Here is a 21,210-nt window from a genome sequence, read left to right as displayed (position 1 = left end):
GTCGGATGATTGTGGAGGCCATTTGATGCAGCATTCCATCACTCTCCTTCTTGGTCAAATAGCCCTTACACAGCCTGGAGGTGTGTTGGGTCATTGTCCTGTTGAAAAACAAATCACAGTCCCACTAAGCACAAACCAGATGGGATGGCGTATTGCTGCAGAATGCTGTGGTGTACCTTGGTGTGTGTGTTGACAGTGAATTCTACTCATACGGGGACAGATGATGCTCATGTGTGTGTTGAATAACCCCATCCCGTCCAACATGAAGTCGGAGGCAAAGAAAGCTGCCAAGGTCCTCCGAGAGTTGACTGAGATCTCCAGCCGTACCGGACCGGACAAACTCATCCCAGGTGTGTGTGGGTGTATGTGTTCCTTCTGTCCCTCCCTGAGTGTCTGTCTCTCTCTGTGTCTGTCTCTCTCTGTGTCTGTCCCTCCCTGAGTGTCTGTCTCTCTCTGTGTCTGTCTCTCTCTGTGTCTGTCCCTCCCTGAGTGTCTGTCTCTCTCTGTGTCTGTCTCTCTCGGTGTCTGTCTCTCTCTGTGTCTGTCTCTCTCGGTGTCTGTCTCTCTCTGTGTCTGTCCCTCCCTGAGTGTCTGTCTCTCTCTGTGTCTGTCTCTCTCTGTGTCTGTCCCTCCCTGAGTGTCTGTCTCTCTCTGTGTCTGTCCCTCCCTGAGTGTCTGTCTCTCTCTGTGTCTGTCTCTCTCTGTGTCTGTCTCTCTCTGTGTCTGTGTCTCTCTCTGTGTCTGTCTCTCTCTGTGTCTGTCTCTCTCTGTGTCTGTCTCTCTCTGTGTCTGTGTCTCTCTCTGTGTCTGTCTCTCTCTGTGTCTGTCTCTCTCGGTGTCTGTCTCTGTGTCTGTCTCTCTCTGTGTCTGTCTCGCTCTGTGTCTGTCTCTCTCTGTGTCTGTGTCTCTCGGTGTGTGGCTGTGTCTCTTGGTCTGTGTCTCTCTCTCTCTGTGTCTGTCTCTCTCGTGTCTGTCTCTCTCGGTGTCTGTCTCTCTCGGTGTCTGTCTCTCTCGGTGTGTGTCTGTCTCGGTGTGTCTGTCTCGGTGCGTGTCTCTCTCGGTGTCTGTCTCTCTCGGTATGTGTCTGTCTCGGTGCGTGTCTCTCTCGGTGTCTGTCTCTCTCGGTGCGTGTCTGTCTCGCTGTGTCTCTCTCGGTGTGTGTCTGTCTCGGTGTGTCTCTCTCGGTGTCTGTCTCTCTCGGTGTCTGTCTCTCTCGGTGTCTGTCTCTCTCGGTGCGTGTCTGTCTCGGTGTGTCTCTCTCGGTGTGTGTCTGTCTCGGTGTGTCTCTCTCGGTGTCTGTCTCTCTTGGTGTCTGTCTCTCTCGGTGCGTGTCTCTCTCGTGTCTGTCTCTCTCGGTATGTGTGTGTGCCCTTACTGAGCTCACATCTTTGACTCATACCTTTTGAAATCCTCTCTCGTTCATTCTGAGCCTTTATGTTGATGTCAGGTGACAGTCATAAATACCAGGCAGGAAATGATATCACTCATGCTAACATGCTAGCAGGACCCGCTAATAATTGTTTGGACCCGCTAATTCGCCTGTCACATTATTTTACGTTATGAAGCTTACCGTAGTTAGGGTTGTTTGTAAACAGCACAACGGGAGGAAATGGGAGCAGGTGTGTTCACAGCGAGTCACATGAGATCATGAATTTACACTACAATTCACTAATCCATTTTTTTGCCATCATATATCTTATAATGGCTTCCTGCCAGACGTCAAAGAGCTCTGGATGAGTTCTTGTTACAGTGTTATTTTGCTTCCTACTAGCGTTTTTTTCCCCTCCTCAATTCATCTGCCCTCCTACTCTGTGTACACATGCGTCTCTTCCTTCAAAAAAATCAGTCATCACAACTTTGTTAATTTGCACAATTTCTGTCGTTCACTTTCACTTGTAAATGTCCAAACTCGTCTAAAATGACATTCGGTAGCTACTAGCTCGTATAACTTTATGAGCTGGATTTGTCTGTCTATGCAATTTGTTTATGTTCGTTTTCGTTCGTTAGCATTTAGCTAACTGCGTCTATGTGATTTTGCTATCCGTTTGTGCAAATGGACTTTTCTTGCGTGGACGATATGAAAATGGATGGTATGACGATATGAAAATGGATGGTATGACGATATGAAAATGGATGGTATGACGATATGAAAATGGATGGTATGACGATATGAAAATCTGGAGCCTAATACACACATACACACACGGTGTCGACCCACTGTTCACCCGTCTTGGAATAGCTGATGGTCAAATACCCTTCTACCTCTCAAGGGAGTCTTCAGCTGTTATCGTGACTGTTGTATACATTCCACCTCAGGACAAGATAACATAACAAGCTGGCACTTAACGAATTGTACGAGGCTATAAACAAGCAGGAAAACTTACATCCAGATGCCGCTTTTCTGGTTGCCGGTGATTTTAAATCAAATCAAATCAAATGTATTTATAAAGCCCTTCTTACATCAGCTGATGTCTCAAAGTGCTGTACAGAAACCCAGCCTAAAACCCCAAACAGCAAGCAATGCAGGTGTAGAAGCACGGTGGCTAGGAAAAACTCCCTAGAAAGGCCAAAACCTAGGAAGAAACCTAGAGAGGAACCAGGCTATGAGGGGTGGCCAGTCATCTTCTGGCTGTGCCGGGTGGAGATTATAACAGAACATGGCCAAGATGTTCAAATGTTCATAAATGACCAACATGGTCAAATAATAATAATCACAGTGGTTGTCGAGGGTGCAACAGGTCAGCACTTCAGGAGTAAATGTCAGTTGGCTTTTCATAGCCGATCATTAAGAGTATCTCTACCGCTCCTGCTGTCTCTAGAGAGTTGAAAACAGCAGGTCTGGGACAGGTAGCACGTCCGGTGAACAGTTCAGGGTTCCATAGCCGCAGGCAGAACAGTTGAAACTGGAGCAGCAGCACGGCCAGCTGGACTGGGGACAGCAAGGAGTCATCAGGCCAGGTAGTCCTGAGGCATGGTCCTAGGGCTCAGGTCCTGAGAGAGAGAGAGAGAGAGAGAGAGAGAGAGAGAGAGAGAGAGAGAGAGAGAGAGAGAGAGAGAGAGAGAGAGAGAGAGAGAGAGAGAGAGAGAGAGAGAGAGAGAGAGAGAGAGAGAGAGAGAGAGAGAGAGAGAGAGAGAGAGAGAGAGAGAGAGAGAGAGAGAGAGAGAGAGAGAGAGAGAGAGAGAGAGAGAGAGAGAGAGAGAGAGCATACTTAAATTCACACAGGACACCGGAAAAGACAGGAGAAATATTCCAGATATAACAGACTGACCCTAGCCCCCGACACATAAACTACTGCAGCATAAATACTGGAGGCTGAGGCAGGAGGGGTCAGGAGACACTGTGGTCCTGCTACGACCATCACAGAGTCCTCTTTAAGTTGGGAAACAAGGCTTTTTATCTCGTCTTACGTATTTATTTTCACTCCCTAAGCTAAGTTGGGGGGGTGTATTTTCCTTTAGTGTGTCTGATATCAGGCAGATCTAATGGGCGTCCATGGTGGGGGGGTTATTTTCCTTTAGTCAGTGGCCAACCATGGCTCAACTCTTTTGATGTTTTCCAGCCCAATGGCTGAGGCTGCGGGTTAAGGGTCAGGGTCAGTGGTAGACTAGTTCTGTGGACACACTGAGCTGTGATTTTGGAGGGGAAATGGTTTCGTGATGTCATCATGGATGACGTAACGGATGGTGTGTCGGGGTCGGGAAAGTCCTCACTGTGTGTTGACAGAAGAAGTGAGAGCTGGATAAGTGGTTATGATTTTATAGGGTGGAGGCAGGTGTGTGTGTGTGCGCATGTGCGTGCGTGTGTGCGTGCATGTATGAGATAGAGGGTTTGCTCGTGTTGGCACCGGTTAATTGCTGTTTATGAGTGGAGATGGAATGATGCCTGGAGCAGGTTCCCTCTCATACAGTCTTTATTTAGAATGGCATGCCAGGTTGGGTAGTTAAAATAACAACAATACAACAGGCATCAAACAAGGCCAGGTGGAGAGGTGGGAGGGAGGGAGGGGTGGGTGTGTACATGCGTCTCAGGCTGACTGTTGTTAAATACAGCAACAGTAAAACATTGGAATAATGAGGTTAATGTCTGAGATGGGCGTGTCTTTATGACATCAGGTGGGATAATGAGGTTAATGTCTGAGATGGGCGTGTATTTATGACATCAGGTGGGATAATGAGGTTAATGTCTGAGATGGGCGTGTATTTATGACATCAGGTGGGATAATGAGGTTAATATCTGAGATGGGCGTGTCTTTATGACATCAGGTGGGATAATGAGGTTAATATCTGAGATGGGCGTGTATTTATGACATCAGGTGGGATAATGAGGTTAATGTCTGAGATGGGCGTGTATTTATGACATCAGGTGGGATAATGAGGTTAATATCTGAAATGGGCGTGTCTTTATGACATCAGGTGGGATAATGAGGTTAATGTCTGAGATGGGCGTGTATTTATGACATCAGGTGGGATAATGAGGTTAATGTCTGAGATGGGCGTGTATTTATGACATCAGGTGGGATAATGAGGTTAATATCTGAGATGGGCGTGTCTTTATGACATCAGGTGGGATAATGAGGTTAATATCTGAGATGGGCATGTCTTCATGACATCAGGTGGGATAATGAGGTTAATATCTGAGATGGGCATGTCTTCATGACATCAGGTGGGATAATGAGGTTAATGTCTGAGATGGGCGTGTATTTATGACATCAGGTGGGATAATGAGGTTAATGTCTGAGATGGGCGTGTATTTATGACATCAGGTGGGATAATGAGGTTAATGTCTGAGATGGGCGTGTATTTATGACATCAGGTGGGATAATGAGGTTAATGTCTGAGATGGGCGTGTATTTATGACATCAGGTGGGATAATGAGGTTAATGTCTGAGATGGGCGTGTATTTATGACATCAGGTGGGATAATGAGGTTAATATCTGAGATGGGCGTGTCTTTATGACATCAGGTGGGATAATGAGGTTAATATCTGAGATGGGCATGTCTTCATGACATCAGGTGGGATAATGAGGTTAATGTCTGAGATGGGCGTGTATTTACGACATCAGGTGGGATAATGAGGTTAATGTCTGAGATGGGTGTGTATTTATGACATCAGGTGGGATAATGAGGTTAATGTCTGAGATGGGCGTGTCTTTATGACATCAGGTGGGATAATGAGGTTAATGTCTGAGATGGGCGTGTATTTATGACATCAGGTGGGATAATGAGGTTAATGTCTGAGATGGGCGTGTATTTATGACATCAGGTGGGATAATGAGGTTAATATCTGAGATGGGCGTGTCTTTATGACATCAGGTGGGATAATGAGGTTAATATCTGAGATGGGCGTGTATTTATGACATCAGGTGGGATAATGAGGTTAATGTCTGAGATGGGCGTGTATTTATGACATCAGGTGGGATAATGAGGTTAATATCTGAGATGGGCGTGTCTTTATGACATCAGGTGGGATAATGAGGTTAATGTCTGAGATGGGCGTGTATTTATGACATCAGGTGGGATAATGAGGTTAATGTCTGAGATGGGCGTGTATTTATGACATCAGGTGGGATAATGAGGTTAATATCTGAGATGGGCGTGTCTTTATGACATCAGGTGGGATAATGAGGTTAATATCTGAGATGGGCATGTCTTCATGACATCAGGTGGGATAATGAGGTTAATATCTGAGATGGGCATGTCTTCATGACATCAGGTGGGATAATGAGGTTAATGTCTGAGATGGACGTGTATTTATGACATCAGGTGGGATAATGAGGTTAATGTCTGAGATGGGCGTGTATTTATGACATCAGGTGGGATAATGAGGTTAATGTCTGAGATGGGCGTGTATTTATGACATCAGGTGGGATAATGAGGTTAATGTCTGAGATGGGCGTGTATTTATGACATCAGGTGGGATAATGAGGTTAATATCTGAGATGGGCATGTCTTCATGACATCAGGTGGGATAATGAGGTTAATGTCTGAGGTGGGCGTGTATTTACGACATCAGGTGGGATAATGAGGTTAATGTCTGAGATGGGTGTGTATTTATGACATCAGGTGGGATAATGAGGTTAATGTCTGAGATGGGCGTGTATTTATGACATCAGGTGGGATAATGAGGTTAATATCTGAGATGGGCGTGTCTTTATGACATCAGGTGGGATAATGAGGTTAATATCTGACATGGGCGTGTCTTTATGACATCAGGTGGGATAATGAGGTTAATGTCTGAGATGGGCGTGTATTTATGACATCAGGTGGGATAATGAGGGTAATGTCTGAGATGGGCGTGTCTTTATGACATCAGGTGTCTGCTGCTTTCAGTCACAGCTCAGGTGACATAACACAGGACCCACACACACACACACACACACACACACACACACACACACACACACACACACACACACACACACACACACACACACACACACACACACACACACACACACACACACTTACACACACAGACACACACGCAGACAGACAACACACAGACAGACAGAGAGATCTCCTGAGGTGTGGCGAGTAAATTTCATGGATTCTGATGTCAATGAAGTTCTAGTTGGCTCCTTCAATACTCATCGCTACAGTGCCTTGTGAAAGTATTCATCCCCCTTGGGGTTTTTCCTATTTTGTTGCATTACAACCTGTAATTTAAATGGATTTTTATTTGAAATTCATGTAATGGACATACACAAAATAGTCCAAATTGGTGAAGTGAAATGGAGAAAAAAAATGGTGTTTTAAAAAATGCTGAAAAATAAAAGATGGAAAAGTGGTGCGTGAGTATGTATTCATCCCCTTTGCTATGAAGCCCTTAAATAAGATCTGGTGCATCCAATTACCTTCAGAAGTCACAAAATTAGTTAAATAATGTCCACCTGTGTGCAATCTAAGTGTCACATGATCTGTCACATGATCTCAGTAGATATAAACCTGTTCTGAAAGGCCCCAGAGTCTGCAACACCACTAAGCAAGGGGCACCACCAAGCAAGCGGCACCATGAAGACCAAGGAGCTCTCCAAACAGGTCAGGGATAAAGTTGTGGAGAAGTAAAGATCAGGGTTGGGTTATAAAGAAATATCAGAAATTTGAAGATCCCACGGAGCACCAGTAAATCCATTGTTAAAAAACTGAAAGAATATAGCACCACAACAAACCTGCCAAGAGAGGGCCGCCCACCAAAACCCACGGACGAGGCAAGGAGGACAGAGAGGCAACAAAGAGACCAAAGATATCCCTGAAGGAGCTGCACAGCTCCACAGTGGAGATTGGAGTATCTGTCCATAGGACTACTTTAAGCCATACACTCCACAGAGCTGGGCTTTACGGAAGAGTGACCATAAAAAAAGCCATTGCTTAATGAAAAAAATAAGCAAACACATTTGGTGTTCGCCAAAAGGCGCATGTGGGCGACTCCCCAAACATATGGAAAAAGGGACTCTGGTCAGATGAAACTAAAATTGGCGCTATGTTTGGCACAAACCAAACACCTCTCATCACCCTGAGAACACCATCCCCACAATGAAGAATGATCAAATCAAATCAAATGTATTAATAAAGCCCTTCTTACATCAGCTTATATCACAAAATGCTGTACAGAAACCCAACCGAAAACCCCAAACAGCAAGCAATGCAGGTGTAGAATCACGGTGGCTAGGAAAAACTCCCTAGAAAGGCCAGAACCTAATAAGAAACCTAGAGAGGAACCAGGCTATGAGGGGTGGCCAGTCCTCTTCTGGCTGTGCCGGGTAGAGATTATTCAGGAAGGCAGTGAGTTGCAGCGCAACAGCTTTTTAAAATGTTTTGAGAGGAATGGGAGATTCGATATAGGCCAATAGTTTTTTGTATTTTCTGGGTCAAGGTTTGGCTATTTCAAGAGAGGCTTTATGACTGCCACTTTTAGGGAGTTTGGTACACATCCGGTGGATAGAGAGACGTTTATTATGTTCAACATAGGAGGGCCAAGCACAGGAAGCAGCTCTTTCAGTAGTTTAGTTGGAACAGGGTCCAGTATGCAGCTTGAAGGTTTAGAGGCCATGATTATATTCATCAATGTGTCAAGAGATATAGTACTAAAAAACCTGAGTGTCTCCCTTGATCCTAGGTCCTGGCAGAGTTGTGCAGACTCAGGACAACTGAGCTTTGGAGGAATTCTCAAATTTAAAGAGGTGTCCGTAATTTGCTTTCTAATGATCAGGATCTTTTCCTCAAAGAAGTTCATGAATTTATCACTGCTGAAGTGAAATCCATCCTCTCTTGGGGAATGCGGCATTTTAGTTAGTTTTGTCACAGTATCAAAAATACATTTTGGATTGTTCTTATTTTCCTCATTTAAGTTGGAAAAATAGGATGATCAAGCAGCAGTGAGATCTCTTCGAATATGCATGGTACTGTCTTTCCAAGCTAGTCGGAAGACTTGCAGTTTGGTGTAGCGTCATTTCTGTTCCAATTTGCTGGAAGCTTGCTTCAGAGCTCGGGTATTTTCTATATACCAGGGAGTTAGTTTCTTATGACACATGTTTTTTTGTTTTTAGGGGTGAGACTGCATCTAGAGTATTGCGCAAGGATAAATTGAGTTCCTCTGTTTGGTGCTTAACTGATTTTTGTACTCTGGCGTTGTAAGGGGTGCGTATCTGGTGGCAGGGAAGTCAGACGCAGGAGAGCAGAACTTGATAATAGCCGGAGCAGTTTAATAGTAAATCCAACGGCATAAGAAATACAAAGTATGTAAGCAGAAGTCGTGACAGTACCCCCCCTTGACCCGCGCGTCGACAAAGGCCTCGGGGACGACCCGGAGGGCGAGGCGCAGGGCGATCCGGATGGAGACGGTGGAACTCTCGCAGCATTGAAGGATCTAACACGTCCTCCACCGGAACCCAGCATCTCTCTTCCGGACCATACCCCTCGCAGTCCATGACGTACTGAAGGCCCCTCACCCGACAATTCGAATCCAGTATGGAACGAACGGAGTACGCCAGGGCCCCCTCGATGTCCAGAGGGGGCGGAGGAACCTCCCGCACCTCAGACTCCTAGAGCAGGCCAGCCACCACCGGCCTGAGGAGAGACACATGGAACGAGGGGTTAATACGGTAATCGGGGGGAAGCTGTAACCTGTAACAAACCTCGTTAACCTCTAATTCCTCCCAATCCCGGATCCGGGAGCACCCCCATCAGTAAAAAAGCTGACTAGCATAGCCTAGCATAGCGTCACAAGTAAATACTAGCATCTAAATATCATTAAATCACAAGTCCAAGACACCAGATGAAAGATACACATCTTGTGAATCCAGCCATCATTTCTGATTTTTAAAATGTTTTACAGGGAAGACACAATATGTAAATCTATTAGCTAACCATGTTAGCAAAAGACACCACTTTTTTTACTCCACCATTTTTTCCTGCATAGGTAGCTATCACAAATTCGACCAAATAAAGATATAAATAGCCACTAACCAAGAAACAACTTCATCAGATGACAGTCTGATAACATATTTATTGTATAGCATATGTTTTGTTAGAAAAATGTGCATATTTCAGGTATAAATCATAGTTTACCATTGCAGCCACCATCACAACTCTCACCAAAGCGACTAGAATAACTACAGAGAGCAACGTGAATTATCTAAATACTCATCATAAAACATTTCTGAAAAATACACAGCGTACAGCAAATGAAAGACAAACATCTTGTGAATCCAGCCAATATTTCAGATTTTTTAAGTGTTTTACAGCGAAAACACAATATAGCATTATATTAGCTTACCACAATAGCAAACCACACAACAGCATTGATTCAAGCCAAAAATAGCGATAACGTATAACCCAGCAAAAGATATAAATTTTTTCACTGACCTGCTCAGAATTCTTCAGATGACAGTCCTATAACATCATATTACACAATACATATAGAGTTTGTTCGAAAATGTGCATATTTAGCGGCACAAATCGTGGTTATACAATGAGAAAAGTAGCCAAGCTGCAAAGAAAATGTCAGGACAAATCTTGGGAGAGGCACCTATTCTAATCGATAACTAATCATAAACTTGACTAAAAAATACAGGTTGGACAGCAAATGAAAGATACATTAGTTCTTAATGCAATCGCTGTGTCACATTTTTTAAATTAACGTTACTACGACATACAGCGTGCGTTAAAGCGAGACCGCACGGAAATTAATGGCGGAATATGCATTTTACATTTTTCAACAGAACAACGAATTAACAGCATAAATAGTTCTTACTTTTTGATGTGCTTGCATCAGAATCTTGGGAAAGTTGTCCTTTGTCCAAAAGAATCGTTGCTCGGTTGTAGAATGTAGTCTTCAACGTTGCAATTAGCAGTAAACATTAGCCATGTGAGCCAGAGATACCCAACTCCCTAGAACGCCACACAAATAAATACCCGAAAATCGCAATATACTGACATAAACTGATATAACTCGGTTTAAAATAACAACATTATGATGTCTTTAACGCCTATATCGAATAAAAACACAGCCGGATATATCTAAGAGCTATAACCGGAGCTTCTAGTACGATATGCCAAGGTCCTTCCTGCGTCAGAGCGAAGAGGGCAAAGACCGGACCTTTCCTTACCAAGCCATTTATAACCTTTCAGATCTGCCTAGAGACTCCATTTCAAGTCTCACTATTCGCTGACATCCAGGGGAAGGCGTATGCAGTGCATCTCAACCAATAGAAGACAGGCAAATTAATAAACTGATCTGGGAACAGCTTGCAGAATTCTGCATTCTCACATCCACATAGGAAAATTGCTCTAAGTCCAGTTCTGTTTCACTCACAGATATAATTCAAACGGTTTTAGAAACTAGAGAGTGTTTTCTATCCAATAGTAATAATAATATGCATATTGTACGAGCAAGAATTGAGTACGAGGCAGTTTAATTTGGGAACGAAATTATTACAAAGTGCAAACAGCACCCCCTATTGAGAAGAAGTTTTAACTCTCCTCAGGACTTTAAATGGCCCCACAAACTGCGGACCCAGCTACCGACAGGGCAGGCGGAGGGGCAGGTTTTGGGTCGAGAGCCAGACCCTGTCCCCCGGTGCGAACACCGTGGCTTCTGCGGTGACGGTCTGCGCCAACTTTCCGGCGCGTTGAAGGTGAAAATGGGCAGTGTCCCATGTTTCCTCCATGCGCCAGAACCAGTTGTCCACTGCAGAAGCCTCGGTCTGACTCTGATGCCAAGGAGCCAGAACCGGCTGATACCCCAATACACACTGGAAGGGGGAGAGGTTAGTGGAGGAATGGCGAAGCGAGTGCTGGGCCATCTTTGCTCAGGGCACGAACGCTGCCCACTCCCCCGGCCGGTCCTGGCAATAGGACCTCAGAAACCTACCCACATCCTGGTTAACTCTCTCCACCTGCCCGTTACTCTCGGGGTGAAAACCTGAGGTAAGGCTGATCGAGACCCCCAGACTTTTCATGAACGCCCTACAGACCCTCGAAGTGAACTGGGGACCCCGATCAGACACTATATCCTCAGGCACCCTGTAGTGCCGGAAGACGTGCGTAAACAAGGGCTTCGCAGTCTGTAGGGCCCTAGGGAGACCGGGCAAAGGAAGGAGACGGCAGGACTTAGAGAAACAATCCACAACAACCAGGATCGTAGTGTTTCCCTGTGATGGGGGAAGATCAGTCAGGAAATCAATCGACAGGTGCGACCATGGCCGTTGTGGAACGGGTAAGGGGTGTAGCTTACCTCTGGGCAGGTGCCTAGGAGCCTTACATTGGGCGCACACCGAGCAGGAGGAAACATAAACCCTCACGTCCTTAGCCAAAGTGGGCCACCAGTACTTCCCAGTCAGACAGCGCACCATCCGAACAATGCCTGGATGACCAGAGGAGGGTGAGGTGTGGGCCCAATAGATCAACCGGTCACGGACAGCAGACGGAACATACAGATGCCCAGCGGGACACTGGAGTGGAGCGGGCTCTGCACGCAACGCCTGCTCAATGTCCGCGCCCAGCTCCCACACTACCGGTGCCACCAGGCAGGGAGTATGGGGGTGGGATCCATGGGCCGCTCCTCTGTGTCATACAGCCGGGACAGTGTGTTTGCCTTCACGTTCTGGGAACCTGGTCTGTAAGAAAGGGTGAACACAAAACGGGTGAAAAATATGGCCAACCTTGCCTGGCGAGGGTTCAGTCTCCTCGCCGCCCAGATGTACTCCAGGTTGCGGTGGTCAGTCCAGATGAGAAAAGGGTGTTTAGCCTCCTCAAGCCAATGTCTCCACTCCTTCAGAGCCTTGACAACAGCCAACAGCTCCCGGTTCCCAACGTCATAGTTTCGCTCAGCCGGGCTGAGCTTTCTCGAGAAGAAGAAGGCACAGGGGCGGAGCTTCGGTGGCGTGCCCAAGCTGAGAGAGCACGGCTCCTATCCCAGCCTCGTACGCGTCCACCTCCACTATGAATCCTAAAGAGGGATCCGGATGGGCCAGCACGGGAGCCGAGGTAAACAGAGCCCTCAGGTGACCAAAAGCCCTGTCCGCCTCAGCCGACCACTGCAAACGCACCGGTCCTCCCTTCAGCAGTGAGGTAATTGGAGCCGCTACCTGACCAAAACCCCGGATAAACCTCAGGTAGTAATTGGCAAACCCTAAAAATCGCTGCACCTCCTTTACCGTGGTGGGAGTCAGTCAATTACGCAAGGCTGAAATGCGGTCACTCTCCATCTTCAACCCCGAGGTGGAAATGCGGTACCCTAGGAAGGAGACGGACTGTTGGAAGAACAGACATTTCTCAGCCTTGGCGTACAGGTCATGCTCCAACAGTCGACCAAGCACCTTGCGCACCAGGGACACATGCTCGGTGCGTGTAGCGGAGTATATCAGAATGTCATCAATATACACCACTACACCCTGCCCGTGCAGGTCCCTGAAAATCTCATCTACAAATGCTTGGAAGACTGACGGAGCATTCATCAACCCGTACGGCATGACGAGGTACTCATAATGCCCTGAGGTCGTACTTCCACTCATCTCCCTCCCGGATACGCTCCAGGTTTTAAGCACTCCTGAGATCAAGTTTGGTGAAGAAACGTTTTTGCCTGCCATATGAGTTCTGTTATACTCACAGACATCATTCAAACAGTTTTAGAAACTTCGGAGTGTTTTCTATCCAAATCTACTGATTATATGCATATTCTAGATTTTGGGCCTGAGTAGCAGGCAGTTTACTCTGGGCACCTTATTCATCCAAGCTACTCAATACTGCCCCCCAGTCCCAAAGAAGTTAATAGTAAAACCAACGGCATAAGAAATACAAAGTATGGGCACAATAACCCGACGCGCACCAGTCAAACAAAATGTGCACAAGCACTTACAACAAACAATACCACACAAAGACATGGAGGGAACAGAGGGTTAAATACACAACACATAATGAGGGAAATGAGAACCAGCTGTGTGGGAAAACAAGACAAAACAAATGGAAAATGAAAAATGGAGGGGGGAGGTGTCGTCTCATAATGTTCGGAGTGGGAGAGAGGGGGGGGAGAGGTGTCGTCTCTTAATGACCGGAGTGAGAGAGGGGGGGAGAGGTGTCGTCTCTTAATGACCGGAGTGAGAGAGGGGGGGAGAGGTGTCGTCTCTTAATGACCGGAGTGAGAGATGAAATGATGAAATGAAAAATGGATCGGCGATGGCTAGTAGACAAGCTACATCGACCGCCGAACACCGCTCGAACAAGGAGAGGCATCGACTTCGGCAGAAGTCGTGACAGGCGTCCTTGGGTAGACGGAGGGAGTCCGGAAGGGTATCTAGGAATCTTTGGGTTGTCCGAGAATTTATAGCACGACTTTTGGTGATCCTTGGTTGGGGTCTGAGCAGATTATTTGTTGCGATTGCAAACGTAATACAATGGTGGTCCGATAGTCCAGGATTATGAGGAAAAACATTAAGGTCCACAACATTTATTCCACGGGACAAAACTAGGTCCAGAGTATGACTGTGGCAGTGAGTAAGTCCGGAGACATGTTGGACAAAACCCACTGAGTCGATGATGGCTCCGAAAGCCTTTTGGAGTGGGTCTGTGGACTTTTCCATATGAATATTAACTTCTTGCCACTATAGGGGGTGCTGTTTCGCATTAGCATAATTTGGTCTACAGATTAAACTGCCTAGTACTCAATTCTTGCTCGTACAATATGCATATTATTGTTATTATTGGATAGAAAACACTCTCTAGTTTCTATAGCCGTTTGAATTATGTCTCTGAGTGGAACAGAGCTCATTCTACAGCACTTTTCCTGACAGGGAGTGAGATTTCAGAAATCTTGGCCTCTGGTCCCAGGTCAGTTTTAATGTCCCTGTAAATGCTATGAGGATACAAACACTGCCCACGCCTTCCTCTAGATGTCAGTAAGAGGTGACAATTTGAATGGAGTCGATTGCGCAATCAGGGCCTGTATAAAAGAGCACAAGGCGGAAGTGGCTTTCTTTTCCTGCTGCGCCTGACGCACGATGGACGTCGGACTGGCTCTCTTTCCAAGCTTTGGTTTAGCCACTTATATATCACAAAACGCACAACAACACGTAAACAAGTTGTGACCGGAAAATGATGGTGGCAGCATCATGCTGTGGGGATATTTTTCATCGGCAGGGACTGGAAACTGGTCAGAATTGAAGGAATGATAGATGGCGCTAAATACAGGGAAATTCTTGAGGGGAACCTGTTTCAGTCTTCCAGAGATTTGAGACTGGGACGAAGGTTCACCTTCCAGCAGGACAAGGACCCAAAGCATACTGCTAAAGCAACACTGGAGTGGTTTAACTTCTCTGGGATATGTGGGACGGTAGCGTCCCACTTGGCCAAAAGCCAGAAAAAATGTAGCGCGCCAAATTCAAATATATTACTATAAAAATCAATCTTTCATGAAATCACACATGAAAGACACCAAATTAAAGCTACACATGTTGTCAATCCAGCCAACATGTCTGATTTCAAAAAGGATTTACAAAGCACACCAAACGATTATGTTAGCTCAGTACATAGCCAAAGAAAAGCACAGCCATTTTCCCAGCAAAAGATAGTAGTCACAAAAAGCAGAAATAGAGATAAAATTAATCACTAACCTTTGATGATCTTCATCAGATGACACTCATAGGACATCATGTTACACAATACATTTATGTTTTGTTCGATAATGTGCATATTTATATCCACAAATCTCGGTTTACATTGGCGCCATGTTCAGAAATGCCTCCAAAATATCAGGAGAAATTGCAGAAAGCCACGTCAAATAACAGAAATACTCATCATAAACTTTGATGAAAGATACATGTTTTACATAGAATTAAAGATACACTTGTTCTTAATACAACCGCTGTGTCAGATTTCAAAAAATCTTTACGGAAAAATCACACCATGCAATAATCTGAGACGGCGCTCAGATATAACAACATTTCTCCGCCATGTTGGAGTCGACAGAAATACAAAATTACATCACAAATATTCCCTTACCTTTGATGATCTTCATCAGAATGCACTCCCAGGAATCCTAGTTCCGCAATAAATCGTTGTTTTGTTCGATAATGTCCATTACTTATGTCTAAGTAGCTACTTTTGTCCAAACGCTCGCGCAGATGCAGGCGAACTCGGACGAAAACTTAGTTATATAACAGGTCAAATAAACTGGTCAAACTAAGTAGAGAATCAATCTTCAGGATGTTGTTATCATAACTATCCAATAACGTTCCAACCGGAGAATTCCTTTGTGTCTCTAGAAGTTATGGAAAGCAAGACGATATCGTTTGGAACACGCGTGACCAGGAACTGGCATTCTGCCAGACCAATGACTGAAACACCTCCCATCCGGCTCAACATCACAGTAGAGGCTTCATTCAACGTTCTACAGACTGTTGACATCTAGTGGAAGGCGTAGGAAGTACAAACAGATCCATATCTTACAGGGAATTGAATAGGCGATGATTTGAACATCGACCAGCCTCAGAATTCTCACTTCCTGTTTGGATTTTTTCTCAGGTTTTTGCCTGCCATATGAGTTCTGTTATACTCACAAACATCATTCAAACAGTTTTAGAAACTTCCGAGTGTTTTATATCCAATAGTAATAATAATATGCATATATTAGCATCTGGGACAGAGTAGTAAGCAGTTCACTATGGGCACGCAAAAAATTCATCTAAAAGTGAAAATGCTGCCCCCTATCACAAAGAGGTTTTAAGGGGAAACATTTAAATGTCTTGGAATGGCCTAGTCAGATCCATACCTCAATCCAATTGAGAATCTGTGGTATGACTTAAAGATTGCTGTACACCAGCAGAACCCATCCAACTTGAAGGAGTTGGAACAGTTTTGCCTTGAAGAATGGGAAAAAAATCCCAGTGGCTAGATGTGCCAAGCTTATAGAGACATACCCCAAGAGACCTTTTGGAGTGTCTCTCCAAAGTATTGACTTTAGGGGGTGAATAGTTATGCACGCTCAAGTTTTCAGATTTTTTGTCCTATTTCTTATTTGTTTCACAACAAAAAAATATTTTGCATCTTCAAAGTGGTAGGCATGTTTTATAAATCAAATGATACAAACCCCCCCAAAAAAATCTATTTTAATTCCAGGTTGTAAGGCAACAAAATAGTAAAAATGCCAAGGGGGGTGAATACTTTCGCAAGCCACCTGTAAGTAGTGGGATTCTGATGTCACTGAAGTTCTGCTGGTGTTCCTTCAATACTCATCGCTAAGTGGTGGGATTCTGATGTCAGTGTACCATACTCTAACCTCACATCTATCTACCTCTCTCTTGGGGGGGGGTGAACGTGGAGGTTGACGTAGCGTTGCGTAGTACAGCAGCAGTGTTCCCCTCTCTGGAGGTGTCTCTCTGGAGGGACCCTGCCTCATAGAACACAAAGACACCAACCGCAAGTACGTTACACACCGTGTGTTGTAATAACATGCATTATAATACAATTAGATGTTCATCCATGTTCCTCAAACGTAACATTTCGAGGTTGTTCCAAATGTCACATTTCAAAGTGTTTAAGGTTAAGTTCAGACATGAACTCTGAATAGCTAAGGTTAGACATGAACTCTGAATGGTTAAGGTTAGACATGAACTCTGAATGGTTAAGGTTAGACATGAACTCTGAATGGTTAAGGTTAGACATTCACTCTGAATGGTTAAGGTTAGACATGAACTCTGAATGGTTAAGGTTAGACATGAACTCTGAATGGTTAAGGTTAGACATGAACTCTGAATGGTTAAGGTTAGGCATTAACTCTGAATGGTTAAGGTTAGACATGAACTCTGAATGGTTAAGGTTAGACATTCACTCTGAATGGTTAAGGTTAGACATTAACTCTGAATGGTTAAGGTTAGGCATTAACTCTGAATGGTTAAGGTTAGACATGAACTCTGAATGGTTAAGGTTAGACATTCACTCTGAATCGTTAAGGTTAGACATTCACTCTGAATGGTTAAGGTTAGGCATGAACTCTGAATAGCTAAGGTTAGACATGAACTCTGAATGGTTAAGGTTAGACATGAACTCTGAATGGTTAAGGTTAGACATGAACTCTGAATGGTTAAGGTTAGACATGAACTCTGAATGGTTAAGGTTAGACATGAACTCTGAATGGTTAAGGTTAGACATGAACTCTGAATGGTTAAGGTTAGACATGAACTCTGAATGGTTAAGGTTAGACATGAACTCTGAATGGTTAAGGCTAGACATGAACTCTGAATGGTTAAGGTTAGACATGAACTCTGAATGGTTAAGGTTAGACATGAACTCTGAATTGTTAAGGTTAGACATGAACTCTGAATGGTTAAGGTTAGACATGAACTCTGAATGGTTAAGGTTTGGGATAGACTTAAAACAAGAACCTCAAAAAACTATATATCGCTGGATTTGAACTTGCAACCTTTGGAACCAGAGGCAGATGCTTACACCCATCCACCATCCCCTTCTACAACTGAAACCATCTTAAAGGTAACAGCAGACCTCTAGTGGTGGGTTCCACATCTCCCGACGTCCTCAGACATGGATGGAAGTCGAACACTGACTTGTATCACGAGTGACCTGGCTGGTTGTATTAATGTGTGTGGTGTGTTGTATTCATATACTTTGAGTGTGCGCGCGCGTGTGTGTGTGTGTGTGTGTGTGTGTGTGTGTATGGGTGTGTGTGTGTGTGTGTGTGCGTCAGCTACATTAAATGGAGGCTCCTGGCCTGTACTGTGTCCTGGAGACCTATACAGATCATTCCACTAGTGAGTGGACAGCCAATCACAGAAGTTACTGAATGACACTGTTTATTACTGCACATACTGGCGGATAGTTTGGATATACTGAATGGACCAACAAGTGTACGTACTACAGTACTAGAGTATACTCCATCGACGTACACTACCGGTCAAAAGTTTTAGAACACCTACTCATTCAAGGGTTTTTCTTTATTTGTACTATTTTCTACATTGTAGAATAATAGTGAAGACATCAAAACTATAAAATAACACATATGGAATCATGTAGTAACCAAAAAAGTGTTAAACAAATCAAAATATATTTTATATTTGAGATTCTTCAAATAGCTTCAAATAGCCTTGATGACAGCTTGCACACTATTGGCATTCTCTCAACCAGCTTCACCTGGAATGCTTTTCCAACAGTCTTGAAGGAGTTCCCACAAATGTGTGTGTCTCATGCTGTTTGGGTAAGCATGCTAGTTTTGTGGGGTTAGCCTCATGCTAGTTGTGTGGGGTTAGCCTCATCCTAGCTGTGTGGGGTTAGCCTCATGCTAGTTGTGTGGGGTTAGTCTCATGCTAGTTGTGTGGGGTTAGCCTCATTCTAGTTTTGTGGGGTTAGTCTCATGCTAGATCGTGTGGGGTTAGCCTCATGCTAGTTGTGTGAGGTTAGCCTCATTCTAGTTTTGTGGGGTTAGTCTCATGCTAGATCGTGTGGGGTTAGCCTTATGCTAGATGTGTGGGGTTAGTCTCATGCTAGTTTTGTGGGGTTAGTCTCATGCTAGATTGTGTGGGGTTAGCCTCATGCTAGTTGTGTGGGGTTAGCCTCATGCTAGTTGTGTGGGGTTAGTCTCATGCTAGTTGTGTGGGGTTAGCCTCATGCTAGTTGTGTGGGGTTAGCCTCATTCTAGTTTTGTGGGGTTAGCCTCATGCTAGTTGTGTGGGGTTAGTCTCATGCTAGTTGTGTGGGGTTAGCCTCATGCTAGTTGTGTGGGGTTAGCCTCATTCTAGTTTTGTGGGGCTAGCCTCATGCTAGTTGTGTGGGGTTAGTCTCATGCTAGTTGTGTGGGGTTAATCTCATGCTAGTTGTGTGGGGTTAGTCTCATGCTAGTTGTGTGGGGTTAGTCTCATGCTAGTTGTGTGGGGTTAGTCTCATGCTAATTGTGTGGGGTTAGTCTCATGCTAATTGTGTGGGGTTAGTCTCATGCTAATTGTGTGGGGTTAGCCTCATGCTAGTTGTGTGGGGTTAGTCTCATGCTAGTTGTGTGGGGTTAGCCTCATGCTAGTTGTGTGGGGTTAGCCTCATGCTAGTGGTGTGGGGTTAGCCTAATGCTTTTCTCCTCTTTTCTCTCTCTCCTCCCATCAGTCCAGTGGTCCTCCAGCTAGAGCCCGAGCCCCTGCAGCACAGAGACCTGCAGCACAGAGCTGCCAGCACAGATACCTGCCAGCACAGAGACCTGCAGTACATACAGGTCAGAGGGTAACACACACACAGCCACACACAGCCACCCACACACAGCCACACACAGCCACCCACACACAGCCACACACAGCCACCCAGACACAGCCACACACAGCCACCCACACACAGACACACACACACACAGACACACAGATGCACACGCACACAGACAGACAGTAGTTTGTATTTATATTTGTATTTATTATGGATCCCCATTACTTCCTTCCAAGGCAGCAGATACTCTTCCTGGGGTTTATTATGGATCCCCATTAGTTCCTGCCAAGGCAGCAGCTACTCTTCCTGGTGTTTATTATGGATCCCCATTAGTTCCTGCCAAGACAGCAGCTACTCATCCTGGGGTCTGGTAAAATTAAGGCAGTTATACAATTTAAAAAGCATTACATAACATTACACAACATACTAAGTGTGTGCCCTCAGGCCCCTACTCTACTACCACATATCTGCCTCTGCCTCTCGTGCCTGCTGCGCTGCCTTGCCTCATATCGCCGCTTTTCAGCTTTAGCTGCCTCCAGCTCCTTTTTCGGGCGGCGATATTCCCCAGCCTGTCTCCAGGGTCCCTTTTCGTCCAATATCTCCTCCCATGTCCAGGAGTCCTGAACCCTCTGCTCCTCCATACCACGCTGCTTGGTCCGTTGGTGGTGGGTAGTTCTGTAACGGTTGTCGTCATTTGAAGAGGAAGAATCGGACCAAAGCGCAGCGTGGTAAGTGTTATTTAAACTGAACACTAGAACAAAAATAACAAAGTGCAAAAACGAAACCGAAACAGTCCTGTCAGGAGCAGAAAACACTAAACAGAAAACAACTACCCACAAAGCATAGGTGGGGAAAAGCTACCTAAGTATGGTTCCCAATCAGAGACAACGATAGACAGCTGTCCCTGATTGAGAACCATACCCGGCCAAAACAAAGAAATACAAAACATAGAAAAAGGAACATAGAATGCCCACCCAAATCACACCCTGACCAAACCAAAATAGAGACATAAAAAGCTCTCTACGGTCAAGGCGGGACACATAGATTAGGAATCACTGGCCACTTTTAGAAATGGATCACTATCCACTTTAATAACGTTTCTAGCATTACTAGAATATGTATAAACTGCACTCCACCCTATTCCACGGTATCTTAGACACTTTTAAATTGTGTTTACTTATTGCATCACCCATTTCATATGTATATACTGTATCGTATTCTAGATTACACCACTGACTGTTAAACAGCCATCTCCAGCACATCAGAGACTGCTGCCTATAGACATAGATTAGGAATCACTTTAAGGAAATGAAACATTAGCCACTTGAATTATGTCTCCGTATCTTGCATTACTCATCTCATATGTATATACTGTACTCTATACTATTCTACGGTATCTTAGTCACTTTAATTGTGTGTAAATATTGCATCACCCATCTCATATGTATATAATGTACTCTATACTATGCCACTGTATCTTAGTCCAATGCCGCTCTGACACATAATAAAGGGAATACTTAA

General features: G+C 44.8%; 1 protein-coding gene across 1 annotated transcript in view; it reads left to right on the top strand.

Annotated features, from left to right (window-relative positions):
- The window catches only part of LOC120022967 (alpha-actinin-1-like), a 184,388-nt gene extending 164,671 nt beyond the window's left edge, over nucleotides 1-19,717 (top strand). The window contains exon 10 of the mRNA XM_038966927.1: nucleotides 19,600-19,717. Within this exon, the coding sequence (XP_038822855.1) occupies nucleotides 19,600-19,717 (118 nt within the window). The remainder of the gene's footprint in view (nucleotides 1-19,599) is intronic.
- The last annotated feature ends 1,493 nt before the right edge of the window (nucleotides 19,718-21,210 follow it).

The sequence above is a fragment of the Salvelinus namaycush genome, chromosome 28 (assembly GCF_016432855.1).
Source record: "Salvelinus namaycush isolate Seneca chromosome 28, SaNama_1.0, whole genome shotgun sequence".
Lineage (NCBI taxonomy): Eukaryota > Metazoa > Chordata > Actinopteri > Salmoniformes > Salmonidae > Salvelinus > Salvelinus namaycush.
This window is presented reverse-complemented; position numbering and strand designations above follow the sequence as displayed.